This window comes from Colletes gigas, unplaced genomic scaffold (assembly GCF_013123115.1).
Source record: "Colletes gigas isolate AHSC1104 unplaced genomic scaffold, ASM1312311v1 Colletes_gigas_Sc00041, whole genome shotgun sequence".
Lineage (NCBI taxonomy): Eukaryota > Metazoa > Arthropoda > Insecta > Hymenoptera > Colletidae > Colletes > Colletes gigas.
This window is the reverse complement of record NW_025106670.1, coordinates 353,886-372,930: the sequence shown is the minus strand read 5'-3', so window position 1 is coordinate 372,930 and position 19,045 is coordinate 353,886. Positions and strand designations below refer to the sequence as shown.

General features: G+C 40.3%; 1 protein-coding gene across 2 annotated transcripts in view; it reads left to right on the top strand.

Annotated features, from left to right (window-relative positions):
• LOC122402895 (semaphorin-2A) overlaps positions 1-13,814 on the top strand; it is a 680,389-nt gene extending 666,575 nt beyond the window's left edge. For both annotated transcript variants that reach the window (XM_043406053.1, XM_043406054.1), the window contains 5 exons: positions 7,452-7,682; positions 8,131-8,544; positions 9,752-10,028; positions 10,535-10,982; positions 11,786-13,814. In XM_043406053.1, the coding sequence (XP_043261988.1) occupies positions 7,452-7,682; positions 8,131-8,544; positions 9,752-10,028; positions 10,535-10,982; positions 11,786-11,860 (1,445 nt within the window). In that variant the 3' untranslated portion in view covers positions 11,861-13,814. The remainder of the gene's footprint in view (positions 1-7,451; positions 7,683-8,130; positions 8,545-9,751; positions 10,029-10,534; positions 10,983-11,785) is intronic.
• Positions 13,815-19,045: the final 5,231 nt, after the last annotated feature.

Below are 19,045 nucleotides of genomic sequence, written 5' to 3'. Positions count from 1 at the left end.
TATTCATCATTTATTAGGCGAGACAGAGAGAAAGAACGTTTATAGTTGGAACAAATTTTATTTCGTTTTATTATACAATAAATTTTATAATGAGAAAGAGACTAACAATTTACAATATCGTGGAACTTGAAAAATGAACAATATCAAAACTCTGAATAACTTAAAATTAATGTATATATAGCAACCTAGAGGTGAGTTCATCGAGCGCTTGTGAGAGCGTGGATCCCTCTGGCGGCGAGTATATGAAGCTCCGCCCACAGTTTCTTTCCTCATATTTGGCTGTTTCTTGAAATGAAAATACACACAATGGTTCTGTCCAATTATTTTCGTAATTTCGTGGAAATCTAGAAGGTTAAGTTTATAATTACACGGAGCACTGTAATTATCAGTTTTTGTAACACTTGTCTTTCACGTTGTCTTTTCTCAGTTCCTCGTTTGACAGCCTGAAAAGCAACACAGTAATTCCCAGATAGTATGTTAAGGGAGATTCGTCATCAATTCGCGAAAAGCTGCGTCAGCTTTCGAAAGGTTCTCGTTAAGGTGTGCCCGACAAAGAAATTTTCATTAGAATCCGACTGGGGATTTCGAAAGAGCGAAGGGGAAAAGGCCTTCTCGTTACACGGCGAGGCTCTTTGAGCTCGAACATTGCAAGAAACACGTACCTCGCTTAAATAGTTGCGTATAAAGCCTGTTTTCCCCCCGCTCGAGGGGGGGGCAAAGGACTGACAGTTCCGTCATTGAGCGTGTCGGAGGGGTTTTCCACAGAAAACGCGGAACGTTCCGCGCAAAGAAGCCTGTTCGTGGTGTGGGGGGGAAGATAGAAAGCGGTTCTCGGAAGGGCAACGCGTAGTCGAGCTTCGGAGAGGGTGGTCTAAGAACCGAGGAGTAATAAAATAACACCGGGGCCACGATTTCGCCCGACTAAATGCTCCGTCCATGGCGAAAAGGGAAAAGGGTCGGGAAAGTCGAAGTTTTTCGCGTTGGCGTGCAATTAGTTAACTAACAAACTAACAAACTAACAAACTAAGAACCTAAGAAACTAACAAACTAACAAACTAATTGCACGTCACGAAAGCGAAAAGAGTGAAACCGAGGGAGGTACGTCGACCCTCTGCTTAGTATCTTCCCCCTAACTCGCTGGATGCATGATTAGCCGTTTGTTTCGTCGTTTAATTCGAAGGCGGCGCCCTCTCCACCCTTTCCTCCGTCCCAACTCCTCCATTGCCTGCGCTTCCCAACTCGGGACGTTACCATCAAGTTTCAGGGCACCCATCGAGTTTGTCTATTAACAGAGGGCGTTGATTAAATGCACCCAGAGACCTCCCAGAGACGAATAGGTCCACGTGCTGCCCTCTCTATCACTCTCTGTCTCTTTTTTTAGTGAGCAAAGTATGGTGCAATGAAGATCGATGAGATTTGCGGGATAAAGGATCCCGAGAAGAGAGGACTAGGCACACGGGGGGGGGGGCAAGATGGAGGGGGGAAACGGCTGGTGGATGAAGCTTAACAAGCGCTTGAATAACCCACTGACGACCGTCCACTTTCACGGATCCTTGCGCCTGTCAAATGACGCTCAGGCGTTCCTCGCTCATTTGTTTCCTTCCCCGAGCGTTCTGAAAGCTCCGTCGTCTCTCCTTTTTCCTGGAGAATGCGTGGAATCTAGTCAACTCCTCGACTCACAGTTATTTTAATCCATAGAACCATTTCCCAGCCCGTTTATTAAAACATTACCTCTCATACTCGCCGCTAGAGGGCTAGCGTTCTCACAAGCGCTCCACCTCTATTGCGTTCGTTGCTCAAATGGCTTCCCAATACCCCCAGTCGTCTAAAACCTCTCCTTTTCTGTCCTTTCACGAAATTCTTACGAGATTCTACCCTCAGCCACAGTTTCTCCATGTTCTTCCTCAGTCCCCAGGCACATATAGCGTCAAAAGCGAAGACTAGGCGACAAGTCTAATTGAGTATACGCTATACTCGACTGTCTCTCAGTTTTCCACGGAAAAAGATTGACAGGGTCAATTTACGGATCCCGCGGAGACGTCGTTTGGGAAGTTTCGGGGGACGAATATTAACCAGTCAGTAATTCGGCGTATTTATTAATGTGTTGTCTCTAAACGCGAGGGACACGCCGGAAAATAGAATTTCCTATCCCGGGGCACGCTGACTTGTAAACTTTATGAAACTAGCCCCAAGGGTGATTTCATTATTCCTCTTCCGCGCGAAATCGAGAGTTCGTTTGGGAGCAGTGTTTCGCCCCCGACGAGACCGACCGCCCAATCAAAACTCGTCGTTCGCCCGGTGTTTCTCTCTCCCGGAATCGAGACATTTCCTTTTCTTGTCCTCCCCCGTGACGTTTCCAACCCCCTCCGCGTTGCGCATCGATATATCAAACTTCCAACGGCGGGAGCGTCGGACGATCGATTTAATCGGTGAACTGTGAAAGAGATTGCGGGCCTCCGCATAATGTGAAATCGACAGTCTGTACCGACGGCGCGTTTTAAACGCGGACGAAATTCGATTTCCGGGTCGGCGTCGCCTCATCGCGTCGTTGTTCTTCTCGCGACGCATCGATAAACATGGTCACGCCGACAATCAGAAGTCGTGGTTGGCTCCCATAGAGTTCGTGAACTCGATTATTTAGCAAATAAAGAGAAAACAACACTTATTTACCAAGAAAATAATTTATTAACAATTTGAATATTCAGGATGTTTGATCATTCCTGGAAAAATTTTAACGATAGATTCTAGGGGCCAAAATAAGGCGAAAATCAAGGATAGTAATTTGTTGATTGAGGCTTCGTTGAAAAGTTATTAACGTTCAAAGTTGTGGCTGTCGAACTGCAATTTGTCCACATTCTCGATTTTTTTTCTCGAAAATGGTTAGGATTTCGGGGGTATGTCTAATCACCAAAAATGATTAGTATTGATTCTCGCAGCTAAAAATAATTTTTTTAGAACGATTTGAAATTTTTATTTTTCGCCGAATTTAGGCACCTCGATTTTTCTTAAGAATTCGTTTTTCATTTTTAGTCATTTTGTTTGACGCCCTATAAAAAAGTTGTTTAATACATTTTTGTAGGTACCCATGAGCTCTACTTCGGAAAAAAGTTTCATTGAAATATATTCACTATTGTAGGAGTTATGGCTGTTTGAAAATTGGACCATTTTTATGGGGTTTTTCTAACTTTACGGGGTCAAGGAACAACTTTTTCAGTATTATTAGAATTCCTACATATTCTTCTCCAAAATACGCGTTGTTTGCCGCTTGAAACATTAAAATCGGCCAATCCGTTCAGAGGTTATGGTATTTTAAATATTTGCATGAAATTTTCAGGCAACATAAATTACATTTTTGATTAGGAATTTTTTTCTCGAAAGTGGATAGGATTTCGGGGGTATGTCTATTCACCAAAAGTGATTGTAATTGACCCCTGCAACTAAATATAATTTTTTTAGTGTGATTTGAAATTTTTTAATTTCGTCTATAAATTTCAGTACCTACTCGAATTTTTTTCTCGAAAGTGGGTAGGATTTCGGGGGTATATGTAATGACCAAAAATGATTGTAATTAACCCCCATAAGCGGACATAATTTTTCCAGAACGATTAGAAATTTTTTTTTTCGGTCGAAAAATTTCACGACTTCTCGAATTTTTTTTCTGGAAAATGGGTAGGATTTCGTGGATATGTCTAATGACCAAAAATGATTGTAATTGACCCCTGCAACTGAGAATAATTTTTTTAGAACGATTTGATATTTTTATTTTTCGTCGAAAAATTTCAGCGATCTACTACCCCCTGTTGATGTTCCTTGGAAATTCGTTTTTGATTTTTAATAAATTTGCTTGACGTCCTACGGAAATTTCGTTCAGTACTTTTTTGTAGGTATCCATGAGTTCTAGTTTCATACTAAATTTCATTGAGATACGTTCACTATAGTAGAAGTTACGGACATTTGAAGATTGAGCCCTTCGAACTTTACAGTGTTAAGGAATAACTTTAAACATATTCTTGGAATTTCTACATATTCTTCGCTAAAATACGCGTTGCTTGCCTTCTGAAACATTAAAATTCTCCAATGTGTTCAGAAGTTATGATATTTTAAACATTTGCATGAAATTTTGACGAATTTCTGGTCAGAAATTATATTTTCGGTAAGGAATTTTTTCCTCGAAAATGCGTAGTATTTCGGGGATGTCTCTGTTCACCAAAAATGATTGTAACTAACCCCCACAACTAAATATAATTTTTTTAGTATGATTTGAAATTTTTTAATTTCGTCTATAAATTTCAGTACATACTCGATTTTTTTTCTCGAAAATGGGTAGGATTTCAGGGGTATGTGTAATGACCAAAAATGATTGTAATTGACCCCCACGACCGAACATAATTTTTTTAATATGATTTGAAATTTTTCTTTTTCGCTAAAAAATTTCAGCACCTATCCGATTTTTTTTCTCGAAAATGGGTAGGATTTGAGGGGTATGTGTAATGACCAAAAATGATTGTAATTAACCCCTCTAACTAAATATATTTTTTTTAGTATGATTTGAAATTTATGAATTTATCTCCCATTAAAATTTTTCTCAGGGGTTATGGAACACCCTGTATATCGTTTCAATTTCGATGGATACAACTAAATACACTATAATTGTCGCTAGTTGTACCAAAAAAGAAATGTAACGACATTTCTTCGATCCAGAAACGAGTAATCGCGCGGTAAAATTTTGGTTTCCCGCAGCCATCGAAACTCATGAATTATCGATGCCCCGGCGATCATAACGAGCGAACCGTTAAGCGGTTTTACGATCACGGATCGTAAAAACGTCAAGTGGGATGCTCGTTAAGTATGCGTTCGAACTTCGACGCTTCGCCGCTGCTAAATGAAAACTAGAAAAGTCGTTTCTCTTCCATCGAGCGCGAAACTTACTTTCCTAACGCGTGGGGGGGTTCCCCGGAACGTCTGTTTTATAGTTTTTCTCCATTGTTCCGGGGATCCTTCGAATCTCGGAAGTTTTTCGGGAGTTCCGACGATCGTTCTACCGACTCGTAACCCTTCCGCGTTATTTCTTCGAGTTCGACTTTTGTTTTCCTAACGAGCGCCCCCCCGCGGCGTTGCGAAAAGCTTCCTGGCATATCGAAGCGTCGATGTTACGGAAGACAAACTTTCCTCGCTACAAAGTACAAAACATCTCAAGAACGTTCACTGAATTTCTATTACTGTAATTTCGTTGGTCGTCCATTTTTATCTGCCGCCATATTAAATGTTTTATTCGAAAACAAATACGATTAAAATGGATCTTGTTAATTCTTTCGTGTGTAAAATAATCATTCCCATGAACAAGCTCTTTTGTATTTGTTTAAATTGTTCAGATTATTCAGATTTTCAGAATTTCGTGAACGAAGAATTGTTGAACGAATATCAAACTGACACGTGGAAAGAAGAATTCAGAGTTCATCAGTTTCTATAATTATAATACGCCCCCCTCTTTATTTTCACTTAAAATACATTAAAAAGTGAAGTTTGAATTGAAAAGTCACCTTGCTTTGTTTGATGACACGGTAGTATGATGAAAATGGCCAAAGTCAGCTTTCGAAGTCACGTATACGTGACAGCGGCCATCAAAGTGTTAAATTCCGCTTCTGCCTCCATTTTAACCCCATCTGAATTCTATTTATTCATTTAATTTGAACGCGACAATAAAGCTCAGACTTCCAAAATAATTTTTCTCTATTTCAAGCATTCGCTTTTCTATGTTTATCACAGTTTATTTGTTGAAACTACAAAGTCTACAGAGATCACTTTTATCAACTTTCCACGATTTATATTTCGTAATTGCATCCACGTTTTCCGCGAATTTTCCGCCGTGTATCGAATACGATTAAATCTCGACGAGGAAAATGTTATTCCATCCGGAAACAATATTCAAATGATATTTCCTCGCGAAAAAAAATGCAATAACGATCAAGGGAAATTCGCTGATTAAACTCTCCGGTTTGCTCCGCGCTATTTCTTTCGATGGGAAATCCAAAATTACAGAATCCCCCGGGACCCAACCGATCTTTTTCTCTGTTTTCGTCAGCTAGGGGAATGCTTTCGTCGACACGGTGTTGATTTTTAGCCGAGCTAAAAGACCGCGGGGAGCCTTGGCCGAGGGATTTGCATCTTAATTTGCTTGATTGTGTTTAAAGAGCAAATCGGTACGCGGGAAATCTTCGCGCGGAATTTCTCTCGGCGTGGAATCTTACCGTAGTTTCCCATTAAAATTGCTGTTTTCCCTGGATACGACACGGAGTTTAATTTTATTTTTACTCGCGACTTGATATTTCCATAAATCTTACCCGGCTATTTATGGATTTCCGGAGAGAAATATTGTTTTAATCCCTTTGAGGAGGAATTGTACGAATGGTGGTTCGTTCATTTTAAGAATCATTACTTGTACATGCTCTTCAGACACCCATGGGAAAAATAGAAAGAAAACAACACTTATTTGGCGATACAATAATTTATTAACAATTTGAATATTCTGGTTCGGTCAATCTTGGGAAAAAATTATAGTGGGAGATTCTAGGGGCCAAAATAAGGCGAAAATAAAGGATAGTAATTTTTTGATTGAGGCTTCGTTGAAAAGTTATTAACGGTCAAAGTTTGTGGCTGTCGAACTGCAATTTGTCCTCCTTCTTGAATTTTTTTCTCGAAAATGGTTAGGATTTCGGGGGTATGTCTAATCACCAAAAATGATTAGTATTGATTCTCGCAGCTAAAAATAATTTTTTTAGAACGATTTGAAATTTTTTATTTTCGCCGACAAGTTGTCCACCTTTTTGAATTTTTTTCTCGAAAATGGTTAGGATTTCGGGGGTATGCTTATTCACCAAAAATGCTTATAATTGATCCCTACAACTAAATTTAATTTTTTTAGTATGATTTGAAATTTTTTGATTTCACCTAAAAGTTTCAGTACCTACTCGAATTTTTTTCTCGAAAGTGGATAGGATTACGGGGGTATGTCTATTCACCAAAAATGATGGTAATTGACACCCCCAATCAAAAATAATTTTTTCAGTATGATTCGAATTTTTTTTTTCCCCGAAAAATTTAGGCACCTGTCGATTTTTCTTAAATATTAGTTTTTCATTTTTAATAAATTTGTTTGACGTTCTACGGAAGTGTTGTTTAATACTTTATTGTAGGTGCCCATAAATTCTACTTCCCCCCAGAATTTCATTGAAATATATTCACTATTATTGATTTAGTAGATTTTGAGTTAACCCAAAACGAAAATACAGATAAAAAGTGTGTAATTCGGTACAGATGTCTTATAAACAAACTGTACACCCAATTGTGAGCAAATGCTACTTAAAAAGTTACTATTTTATTTATATATACGATTAAGACTTTATTAAATTTAAGAATTATTTGAAGCTGATTTTTCTTTTTGTCTGTTTCAGAGCCGAATTTCGTGGGATCTTACGACATCGGCATCCACGTTTTCTTCTTCTTCCGCGAGACCGCGGTGGAATACATAAACTGTGGCAAAAGCGTGTATTCCCGCGTGGCCAGAGTTTGCAAAAGGGACACCGGCGGCAAGAACATTCTGTCTCAAAATTGGTCGACTTATCTGAAAGCTAGGTTGAACTGCTCTATACCTGGCGAATTTCCCTTCTACTTCAACGAAATACGTAAGCAACGCTCAATCCCTTTAATAATTTCTGCTTAAAATTATACAGAATACCTCTTCTCAATTGTACTGTCGATTCTGGGGCACCCTGTATATTAAATCATATTTTATAAATTGCAACAGGGCATTCATAGACTCCCCAAACGAGATTTCGACTTTCAAAAAAAAAAAATAATTCCAATTTAAATAATGACACTGAATATCAATATGACTATCAGTGTCATTACACTAACAAATATTGTTGCAAGTATTCCTATAATGCAATGTTAACACTTTACCGACCGGTAGCGGTTGATTAATCGGCTATCGGTCGGTAAGCGTTGGTCGGTAAAACAGTCGATTAATACGCTATCGGTCGGTAAGTTGTTGGCCGGTAAAACAGTCGATTAATAGGCTATCGGTCGGTAATGTGTTAAAGTAACAACGATCGAATTTACGTTGTTTTCCAGAGAGCATTTACAAGGTGCCAGGTGACGACACTCACTTTTACGGAACGTTCACCACATCGACAAACGGGCTAATGGGCTCGGCGATCTGCTCGTTCCACATCGACGCGATCCAGGAAGCGTTCCGTGGAAAATTCAAAGAACAAGCGACGAGCAGCAGCGCCTGGCTTCCGGCACTCTCGAACAAAGTTCCTGATCCGCGTCCTGGCCAGTGCGTGAACGACACAGAGACTTTCCCGGACACCGTTCTGAACTTCATTCGGTCCCACCCCCTAATGGACTCCGCCATATCTCACGAAAACGAGAAACCAGTATTCTACAAGCGGGACGTAATGCTCACACGATTGGTCGTCGATAAACTGCGCATCGATTTCGTTGGCCTCGACTTGGACTACACGGTCTACTACGCTGGCTCCAGTAAGTACACATAACCTTAAAAAACGTTTCTAAAGTGACAATATTAGCCCACAATTCAAGTTTCATTCATTGCAAATGGACTGTGGATGTTCAGCATTTATGGGGAAATTATAATTCTCAAAGTTAAAACTTAAAGTGAGATATAAATTATTATATTTAGAGGTTCAGATAATCCTCCAAAAAGCTCCCATTTCTTTAATTCTGTTATTAAAATATGAATTTGCATAATAATTCACAGTCGGATGATAGCACAAATTGAATTTAGGTTTAGAAATTTTAATGGGGGATTCTAGAGGCCAAAATAAGACGAAAATCAAGAATATTGATTTCTCGACTAAGGCTTCGTTAAAAAGTTATTAACGTTCAAAGTTGTGGCTGTCGAACTGCAATTTGTCCACCTATTCGAATTTTTTTCTCGAAAATGGTTAGGATTTTGGGGGTATGTCTAATAACAAAAAATGATCGTAATTCATCCCCCAATCAACACTAATTTTTCCAGAATGATTTGAAGCTTTTCAATTTTCATTAAATTTTAAATTAAAAATTTTCAAATCATTCTGACAAAATTAGTTTAGATTGGGGGGTCAATCAGAATCATTTTTTGTTAACAGACATACCCCCGAAATCCTAACCATTTTCGAGTAAAAAATTCATTACTGAAAACATGTCTGACCATATCATCTGTCTGTTTCCCTGAAAATTGAAAAGCTTCAAATAATTCTGGAAAAATTATTTTCGATTCTAGGGGCTATTAGAATCATTTTTCGTGAATAGACATACCCCCGAATTCCTAACCATTTTCGAGAAAAAAAATCGAGTAGGTGGACAAATTGCAGTTCGACAGCCACAACTTTGAACGTTAATAACTTTTTAACAAAGCCTCAACCAACAAATTGGTATTCTTGATTTTCGTCTTATTTTGGCCTCTAGAATACATACAAATAAAATCTAAATTATAGGAATTCATATATTTTGATGGGAAAAAGAATATTTTATTTTTAGAAGTCACATCGCAAAATTGTAATTGGTATTGCTTTTGTTCGTATTAATAAAGACTCTGAAGAGTGCAAAAGACGATTTATACATGAATATTGTTTCTTTATTCGTTCATGATCGAGTAGACAAAATGACCAGCGATGACTATATCGCTGTCACGTGAATTGTCTGGAACGATAGTTTGCAAAAGCAACGTTTCTCCGTGTTACAGGCGACGGACGCGTACACAAGATCGTTCAATGGACGGACAACAACGGGGATTCCCAGTCCATCCTCTTGGACGTGTTTGACGTGACGCCTGGCGAACCGATCCAAGCGATGGAAATCTCCAAGGAGCACAAGGCTCTTTACGTCGCGTCCGATCATCGAATAAAGCAGATCGATCTAGTGATGTGCACTCGTAGATACGACAACTGCCTCCGCTGTGTTCACGATCCTTATTGTGGATGGGACAAGGACACCAACACTTGCAAGCCTTACGAGCCTGGGTAAGCACACAAATAATATTTTTAGCACCCCCTCTTTCCCTTTTCTCTCCTTTTATGAAAATCTCCTAGTTCCTAGCCATAGCAAAGCATAGCAGAGCCACAATTTTAATGCATGAGACTCAAAGATGAGAGTAGTCTCCTTATTGGAAAGCTAGGCACCAAGAACTTATGACTACTCAAGAGTTATCATTGTACAGGAAGGGGTTAATAGTGAAATTTGTATTCGTTACTGTGTGAGGATATAGAGGGAAGAGGATGTTGTCAGGAATCCGAAAATAAACCACTTCTCACTCTTAATAACTGCGATATATTTAAATAAACTGAGTACACTAGTAGGTGAGACAATCCTCATCAAAGTCTTTGCTGTATTTTTGCTATCTGGCCATGAGGCTCGTTGTTCCATGACCTGGTCTGCTTGGTCTAGCCATCCCCTCTTCCAGAAACCCAGTAGTCCAGTGGTTAATGGATATTTAGACCCTGGTGGTGGTATTTGTTCATTTTTCCAGGCTTCTCCAGGACGTATCGAACAGCACAGCCGACGTTTGCGACAGCAGCGTGGGTAAACGGAAGCTGGTCGTCACTTGGGGCCAGTCGGTGCATCTGGGCTGTTTCGTGAAGATGCCCGAGGTGTTGGCGAACCAGGAAGTCAGGTGGTACCACTACAGCAAAGAGAAGGGCAGGTATCAGATAGCTTACAAGTACGGAGCCGGAGGGGACAAGTTCATCGAGACGTCCGAGAAGGGTCTTGTCATCGTGGGAGTGAACGAGCAAGATGCTGGGAGGTACGATTGCTGGCTAGGTGGTTCCCTTCTGTGCTCCTACAACATCACCGTCGACGCGCACAGATGCTCCGCGCCCGCCAAGTCGAACGACTATCAGAAGATATACTCGGACTGGTGCCACGAATTCGAGAAATACAAGTCCGCCATGAAGAGCTGGGAGAGAAAGCAAGCGGTGAGTTATAAATAATTATTATTTATTATAGGCGACCATTCGATAATGGCGGACACTTTACTCCAGGAAAATTTATCGCATGATGATTCGTTTATGTTTGACACGTTGACTGTCGTGGGGGTCACCGGTGACCGGCAACTCGATTTGGCTGCAACGCCTTGGGGGTCACCGGTGACCGGCATGTCGATTAAGAGCTTCAAGGCCGTGGGGGTCACCGGTGACCGACACTCCAATTTGATTACTACGTCGTGGGGGTCACCGGTGACCGACACTCCAATTTGATTACTACGTCGTGGGGGTCACCGGTGACCTACACTCGTCTTAGCTACAACGCCTTGGGGGTCACCGGTGACCGACACTCGACTTTGTTACATACAATGCCATGGAGGTCACCGGTGACCGTCACTAGACTTAGCTACAAGGCTTTGGAGGTCACCGGTGACCGACACTCGACTTTGTTACATACAATGCCATGGAGGTCACCGGTGACCGACACTCGACTTAGCTGCAACGTCGTGGGGGTCACCGGTGACCGTCGACGCAACCAACAGTAAAAATACACATCACCATGTTGAAACCACGTAAAATGGACGCGACAGTCAACGTGTTATTAAAATTCTCTGCTCAAGAATGACCATAGTAGCCCCATAAACCGTAAAGCAAACGTCTACCTGACGCCACCCAAGTCCTGAAACGTTCTGTCCAAGTCTAAAACGTACTGTCCAAGTCCTGAAACGTTCTGTTCACGTGGAATTGAGTCTATGGTCTTGCTTGAGGATCCCCGTCGTTTGTCTCTGTTTTAGCAATGCGCCTCGAGGCAAAACGACAGCAACCAGAACCTGCATATGAACGAGGTGTACGGTACACCTTTAGTCTGATGGAGCCGATCGTTGGAGCCCTCGTCGAGTCGAGACCCCGACACACCGCGTAGAAGCGTCCTGGCGAAGAATCGAGGTCCATCCACGATCAGTTGTAGGAGCCTCACTCTCCTTCTGACCGGTTACACCACTGCCTTCATCCACCTCGACGGGCTCTCGACCAAGTGAGATCGATACGCGAAACACGTCCGCGCCAGTAACCGACAAACCGTCCTTGATCGGTTGAATCTTGAATGAACATTCGATCTCGCGTGTGCCGGAACCAATCAAACGACGATCCTGGCCAACACACATAATCATTGCATAGAAACGGCCGCCACCTAGCGACGGTATTCTTCTATTCCGCGTGACAGTGCGCGTAAAGTCGAGGACTCGCGCGGATCTGGTCTCGTTTCCGGCGCTTTTTACTCCTGTAAATAGACGCGCGACGCGTTCGTGACCACGTCCGATGGAAAAGTGCGCTTAAAACGACTCGACGAACCCACAGTTCCGTATTTAACGTCCGGCAAACGCAACGATCAGTTTCGAAGATTCGCGGGGAACTCTTCCACCCTCCGACCTTGCCTCTATCGAGGTGTTCGAGCGCTTCTGTGTCAGCGTTCGATGAAAGTAGCGACGAGATTCGAGACAGTGGGGTATCTTGTTCCTGAGATCCCTCCATCCCCCTAGCCAACTTGATTCTTTCACTCGCCGAACAATAAGCATATCGACGGCTGAGTCTGTTCCAAGGACTTGTTCGAAACGCCGCTCCAGGGGGCTGGCGGATGCATTTAGAAACCGGAAATGAATTCTCCCGTTTGTTGTTTTTTCTTTTCTTAGATCTGTGATACGAACGACGAGACGAGACTCTCGAGCGAACGTGTTCTCGGTTGGCCGCTCGATCGAGCGTCCCAGGCAACAAGGAGCAAAGAAGACTAAAGTGGGAGGGGAAATATACATGTACGGTCGAGCTTCAAGCGTAGTTTTAACGAGCCCGGAGAACGACTTAATTGGAAGACTGTGTGTGTATGGTAATATTGATTCGCCGGGCGGATGAGAATGCTGTTCTCGCGAACGTCACGCAGGTTACACATGAGATTATTATCGGCTATGGTCGCGACCTCCTCGCGACTCTTTGGCTTTCTTAGCTTTTTCTTAATCACGTCGCCAGTTTCATGCACCACCGTTTGTCTTCTCGACTCGCGCGATTCCTTTCGTTCGTTTTCAACCCAATTATTCTTTTTACGCGTAGACACACGGATCGACGCTTCTGTTCCTCACAATTAGGGTTAGAGGATCGCGATGTTACGTTGGAACGTCTTCGAAGTGCCATAATACGCTGAACTTCGCGAATTAGCTTCGATTTGTAGACTCGGTTTATGGAGACCAAACTGTGGTACCATTTTGCATTGTGGGTGGTAGCTGTGTGTTTTTGGGGGATCAGTGATTGTATCTAATAGATGAAGATTCAAATATGGTAGATTTCGTGGTCGTGAGTGAGATTCTCCCTGTTTCTTCTTCGTGTTTAGTTTTAATATGGTACTTGAGAATTTTAGCGAATGTTACGTTCTTTTTGCTTGGACCAAACTGTAGCTGTGCAGCTGTATGAAGATAACAGATACTAACAGCATGTCTTGCTTCTACTATACAGGGTAAGTCACCGTAATATGACAATATTAATCTGTTTTGTGGTATTTTGTTCTTTTATCGAGATTTGAGGGCCATTTTCAGTGTTTTCAGTGTGTGATTTACTGTATCAGTCACCATTTTTATTATATATTCAATTTATTACGTTTGTTGAGCATCTTTGTGTATCTCACTTTGGTCTACAATGGCCATTATGCAACAAATAATTGTTGAGTTATTTGATTTCATACGTTGACATAATTAAATTTTTAGCATTTTCGTTTATTAACTTGAAACAAAGAATTAAATATATAAAAAATAATATGCATAGATAACTTCTCTTTTTTGAGTGGCTACTTAACTTTGAAAGGTTTGAGAAGAGACATCCAATTTATTTTTAGACCTAACCCAGACCTAACCCATACCTAACTCAGATCTAATCCAGACCTAACCCATACCTAATTCAGCCCTAATCCAGACCTAACCCAGACCTAACTCAGATCTAATCCAGACCTAACCCAGACCTAACCCATACCTAATTCAGTCCTAATCCAGACCTAACCCAGACCTAACCCAGAACTTAGATCTGGGTTAGGTCTGGGTTAGGACTGGATTAGATCTGAGTTAGATCTGGGTTAGGTCTGGATTAGATATAAGTTAGATCTGGGTTAGGTCTGGATTAGATCTGAGTTAGATCTGGGTTAGGTCTGGATTAGATATAAGTTAGATCTGGGTTAGGTCTGGTTTAGATCTGAGTTAGATCTGGGTTAGGTCTGGATTAGATCTGAGTTAGGTCTGGGTTAGGTCTGGATTAGATCTGAGTTAGGTCTGGGTTAGGTCTGGATTAGATATAAGTTAGGTCTGGGTTAGGTCTGGGTTAGGTCTGGGTTAGGTCTGGATTAGATCTGAGTTAGGTCTGGGTTAGGTCTGGGTTAGGTCTGGGTTAACTTTGGGTTAGGTCTGGGTTCTAATCCAGACCTAACCCAGACCTAACTCAGATCTAATCCAGACCTAACCCAGATCTAACTCAGATCTAATCCAGACCTAACCCAGACCCAACCCAGACCTAACCCAGACCTAACTTATATCTAATCCAGACCTAACCCAGACCTAACTCAGATCTAATCCAGACCTAACCCAGATCTAACTCAGATCTAATCCAGACCTAACCCAGACCTAACTCAGATCTAACTCAGATCTAATCCAGACCTAACCCAGATCTAGGGCCTGAGTTAGATCTGAGTTAGATCTGGGTTAGGTCTGGATTAGTTAATAATCCAAATTATCTTAACCCTTTGCACTCCTATGACCTACAACAGCCATTTTTAAAAATATCACACTAACCCAGACCTAACCCAGACCTACATCAGCCATTTTTAAAAATATCACACTTAGAAAATTCATTCACACTTAGGTCAAGATTCTAATTACAATTAGAATGGAAAGATGTCCAATTTATTTTTAATTCCAACTTTTTTCTGCATTAAGAGACCTGACCACAACAGCCATTTTTAACATTGTTAACATTTTCTCGTGCAACAAATATTTGTTGAGTTATTTGAAATTAAATTTCTGCCATTCTCGTTTAATAACTTGAAAGCAAAGAAAGAATTAAATATATAAAAAATAATATGCATAGATAACTTCTCTTTAGCGAGAAGCCACTCAACCTCGAAAAATGTCCAATTTATTTTTAATTCCAACTTTTTTCTGCATTAAGAGACCTGCCCATAACAGCCATTTTTTAAAATATTACACTTGGAGAATTCATATCGAAGGACCACATAGGTCAAGATTCTAATTACAATTAAAATAGAAAGATGTCCAATTTATTTTTAATTCCAACTTTTTTGTGCATTAAGAGACCTGACCACAACAGCCATTTTTAATAATATTACACTTGGAGAATTCATATCGAAGGACCACGTGGGTCAAGATTCTAATTACAATTTAGAAAATCATGTAATTTGAAAATCTCAATTCGAATCGTTCCAACCTGCGTTCCATTAATTGCTCTTCTCAAGTCGCGATTTCCTTCGAAGGCGTTACCACGCGTATCGCTGCGATCGAGCTCTAATTCGCGAAACGTCACAACTAGATACAGATTAACCACCCTGTAGATAACACGCAGGTGAATCGGTAAAGCCTGCAATCCTGAAGTCCATTTTCTAGCGAATTCGTTCTCTCTTCGACTCGGATATCCTTTTTCAAATGGGTACCTCTGAGCCTAGAATTAGAGTAGTCCTCGTTTGCTGGATCGTTTCAGGTCTCGATCGAAGGAGATCGTCGATCAAACCGACGATCTACAGCAGACGATCGGTTCGAAACGAAGTTCTTCTAAGAAAAGAACATTCCGAGATCTCGGGGAGTCCCCACGGCAGCATCGAGAACGCGCTAACGCGTTTCCCCGTTAGAATCATTTTCTCTTCCGGTTCCGGGAACGTCTGTGTGTACATAGGATTCGCTGATAGCGTATGGTATTTTTATAAAAAATTCTCTCTTGACTCAATCGTAGAGGGATTAACGATAGCGTTCTCCCGCGACTTTTCGTTTCGTCCATGTTTTCGTTCGTCCTTTATTCTCTGCTTTCGATTCGTTTCTTTTCACCTACGGATAGTTTTAATCATTTATATAACGTATATGGTACACGCGTAGTAGCGTTAGTTTATTTCTACTGTTAAAAAAAGAGTAGAGCACGCGTCGCTGAGAGGATTCTGGCGGTCGCGATAGGTTCTATTGTCGGAGATATGGATGCTTACCGGTGCTGTATTAAACGATCCGAGGAACGGTCGCTGTTTCCCGAGGATACAGTTCGCCACGATTAGTATACATACGAGTAGCTTATAAAATATAGATCGTAGGGAGGTCATGACACCTTTCTGTGCGCGTGTGTGTGTGCGTGTGAGAGGATTTCAGTTATCTACGACGCCATGTCGGCGTGACTGGCTCGCTTTTGACCCCTCAATTTGTAAATAAAACGTTTTTTTATTGTTGGGACGTTCGCGTCGCGTTTAAATCGAGCTGCTGGGTTGGCAAGAAAGTAATTTCGGGGTTTTAGTGTGAAATAAAACTCAATTTATTCTAAAAATGAACTTTGATCGGTCGTGTAGCTTCCATTTTGTTCGATGACCTTCCGCCATCTTGCTAGGAAGAATTCTCGTCGAATTTGTGGTCCTTATAATTCGAGACCAAGATTTGAGGTCATTATTACTGAAATTTTTACCATTTAACCACGTTCAGTGTCAAATCAAATAAAATATTCTGGAAAAGTAGAATTTTGATTTTGAATTTTGATTTCATTGTAAGCTACATAACCTAAAATTTGTTTCGACACTTATTTTCGTAATCTTGTTGTTAAAATTCACAAATTCTATTCAAATTTCTTTCTTTCGATGTCTTAACTCGAGAATTTTTCTAGTATCATAATGGTGAATCCTTCCGCCATCTTGATGGTTAGAATTCTCGTGGAATTTCTGGTCCTTAAAACTCGAGACCAAGATTTGAGGTCATTATTACTGAAATTTTTACCATTTAACACACGTCCACTGCTAAATTAAATAATATTCCGGAAAAGTAGAATTTTGATTTTGAATTTTGATTTCATTGTAAGCTACATAACCTAAAATTTGTTTCGACACTTGTTTTCGTAATCTTGGTGTTAAAATTGATAAATTCTGTTCAAATTTCTTACTTTCGACGTCTTAACTCGAGAATTAATTTTTCTATTATCATTATTGGTAAATACTGTGACCCATATATGGGTCACGTGGCGGTCAAAGTGTTAAGAAGTTTCGTAAATTTCGAAATAAATGATTTTACTATGATTCTTATTTAAAATTTGTGATTTATCAAATTGTAATCTGATGAGGTTAATTTAGATGTAGAGATTCATGTACAAAGTCTCGAATTGGTCAGATTTCTATAAAATTTCGAGGTTAACTTTTTACTTTTTGACTGTGGCGCCTCCTAGGAAGAATCCATCGTCATAGATCAGTCGACATAGTGGTGGTCAAAGTGTTAAGAAGTTTTGTAAACTTCGAAATAAAATGATAATTCATTTTTTAGAATGATTCTTACTTAAAATTTGTGATTTATCAAATTATAATCTGGTGAGGTTAATTTAGATGTAGAGATTCTTGTATGAAGTCTTGAATTGGTCAGATTTCTATAAGATTTCGAGGTTAACTTTTGGCCTTTTGACTGTGGCGCCTCCTAGGAAGAATCCATCGACATAGATGGCGCCACCGTCACGTGTCGCTGCGACTGGTGACCAAAAAAGAGACCATTCTTACGGTTTAAATTAATAATGAATGCAAATAAATTCAAATATCCAATTTTAAATGTAAAAAAAATGCAGAGGGCGCAAATTTACGCTTTTCGTATATATTAATAGTCTTTTGAAAGCGTATATATACGCCTTTAGCAATCAAGGGGTTAAAAAGTCCAAGTCTCATATGATTTTCAATTGTTATATGTGATACATTTAACTATTTTGCAATCTCTCACACATGGCTTCCATTTTGTCATCGTTAACTTCAGAAGGCCGACCAGATCGTTGGTAATCTTTCACAAATTTTTTTAACCAATTCTGGACACGTGTGTTCTGTTAAACAATCAACACCATAAGCTTCACACATATAGTTGCCTTTATAAAAAAATAAAAAAGTAAAATTGTGTCGAAAATGTTTATTTTTGCTCTTCATATTAAAACCGTAAACTAACAATTGTAAACAAAATTACACGGAATTTGCCATAATCTTCACACATATACTAGCCTTTAAAAAAATAAAAAAGTAAAATTGTAAAATTGAAAAAGTCCATATTAAAACTGACCGTAAACAAAATTACTATAACAACAACCAAATCTAAAAAGAAACAAATTCACAACATCGACAAAAGGTGCAAAAACCGAGATCTCTTGCCGACCCAACAAAATGGACGCGTACGCGATTCGTTGTTGTACAGAGGTTTTGGAACGCCTGGCTCGACGATTTTCTGTTCTGTATCTATCGCGTCGCCGGCCCATAAAGGCACACTGTCATATAGTAATAAAAAAAGAACATGTGCAAAAGAACGAGTGATTGGTACCACGAATGATACACGAAGAATGAGAACATATATGAGACCGGTAGGGTGCGTAAGGTTAAACACAATAATCGGTAACTTAATCCTCAAATATGTACTTATTATGAGCTTCAACAAGTATTGAATAACAATTACGTCGTAAGAGTTAAGTTAAGACTTGATTTTCAAGCTGCAAGAAGAGGACAGAGCGTTCGACGACTCCGGAGGTTGATTTTCGTGCTTTCCTCTTGTGCAGTGGGGAAAGAATCTCGATCCATCGTTCACGGAATATTCCAAAGCAATGGACGCGAGATGAGCGTGTGTAGAAAGGGGAATAAGTATGTTAACACTTTACCGACCGATAAAACAGTTGATTAATATGCTATCGGTCGGTAAGCGTTGGTCGGTAAAGAAGTTGATTAATACGCTATCGGTCGGTAAGCGTTGGTCGGTAAAACAGTCGATTAATAGGCTATCGGTCGGTAAGTGTTGGTCGGTAAAACAGTCGATCAATAG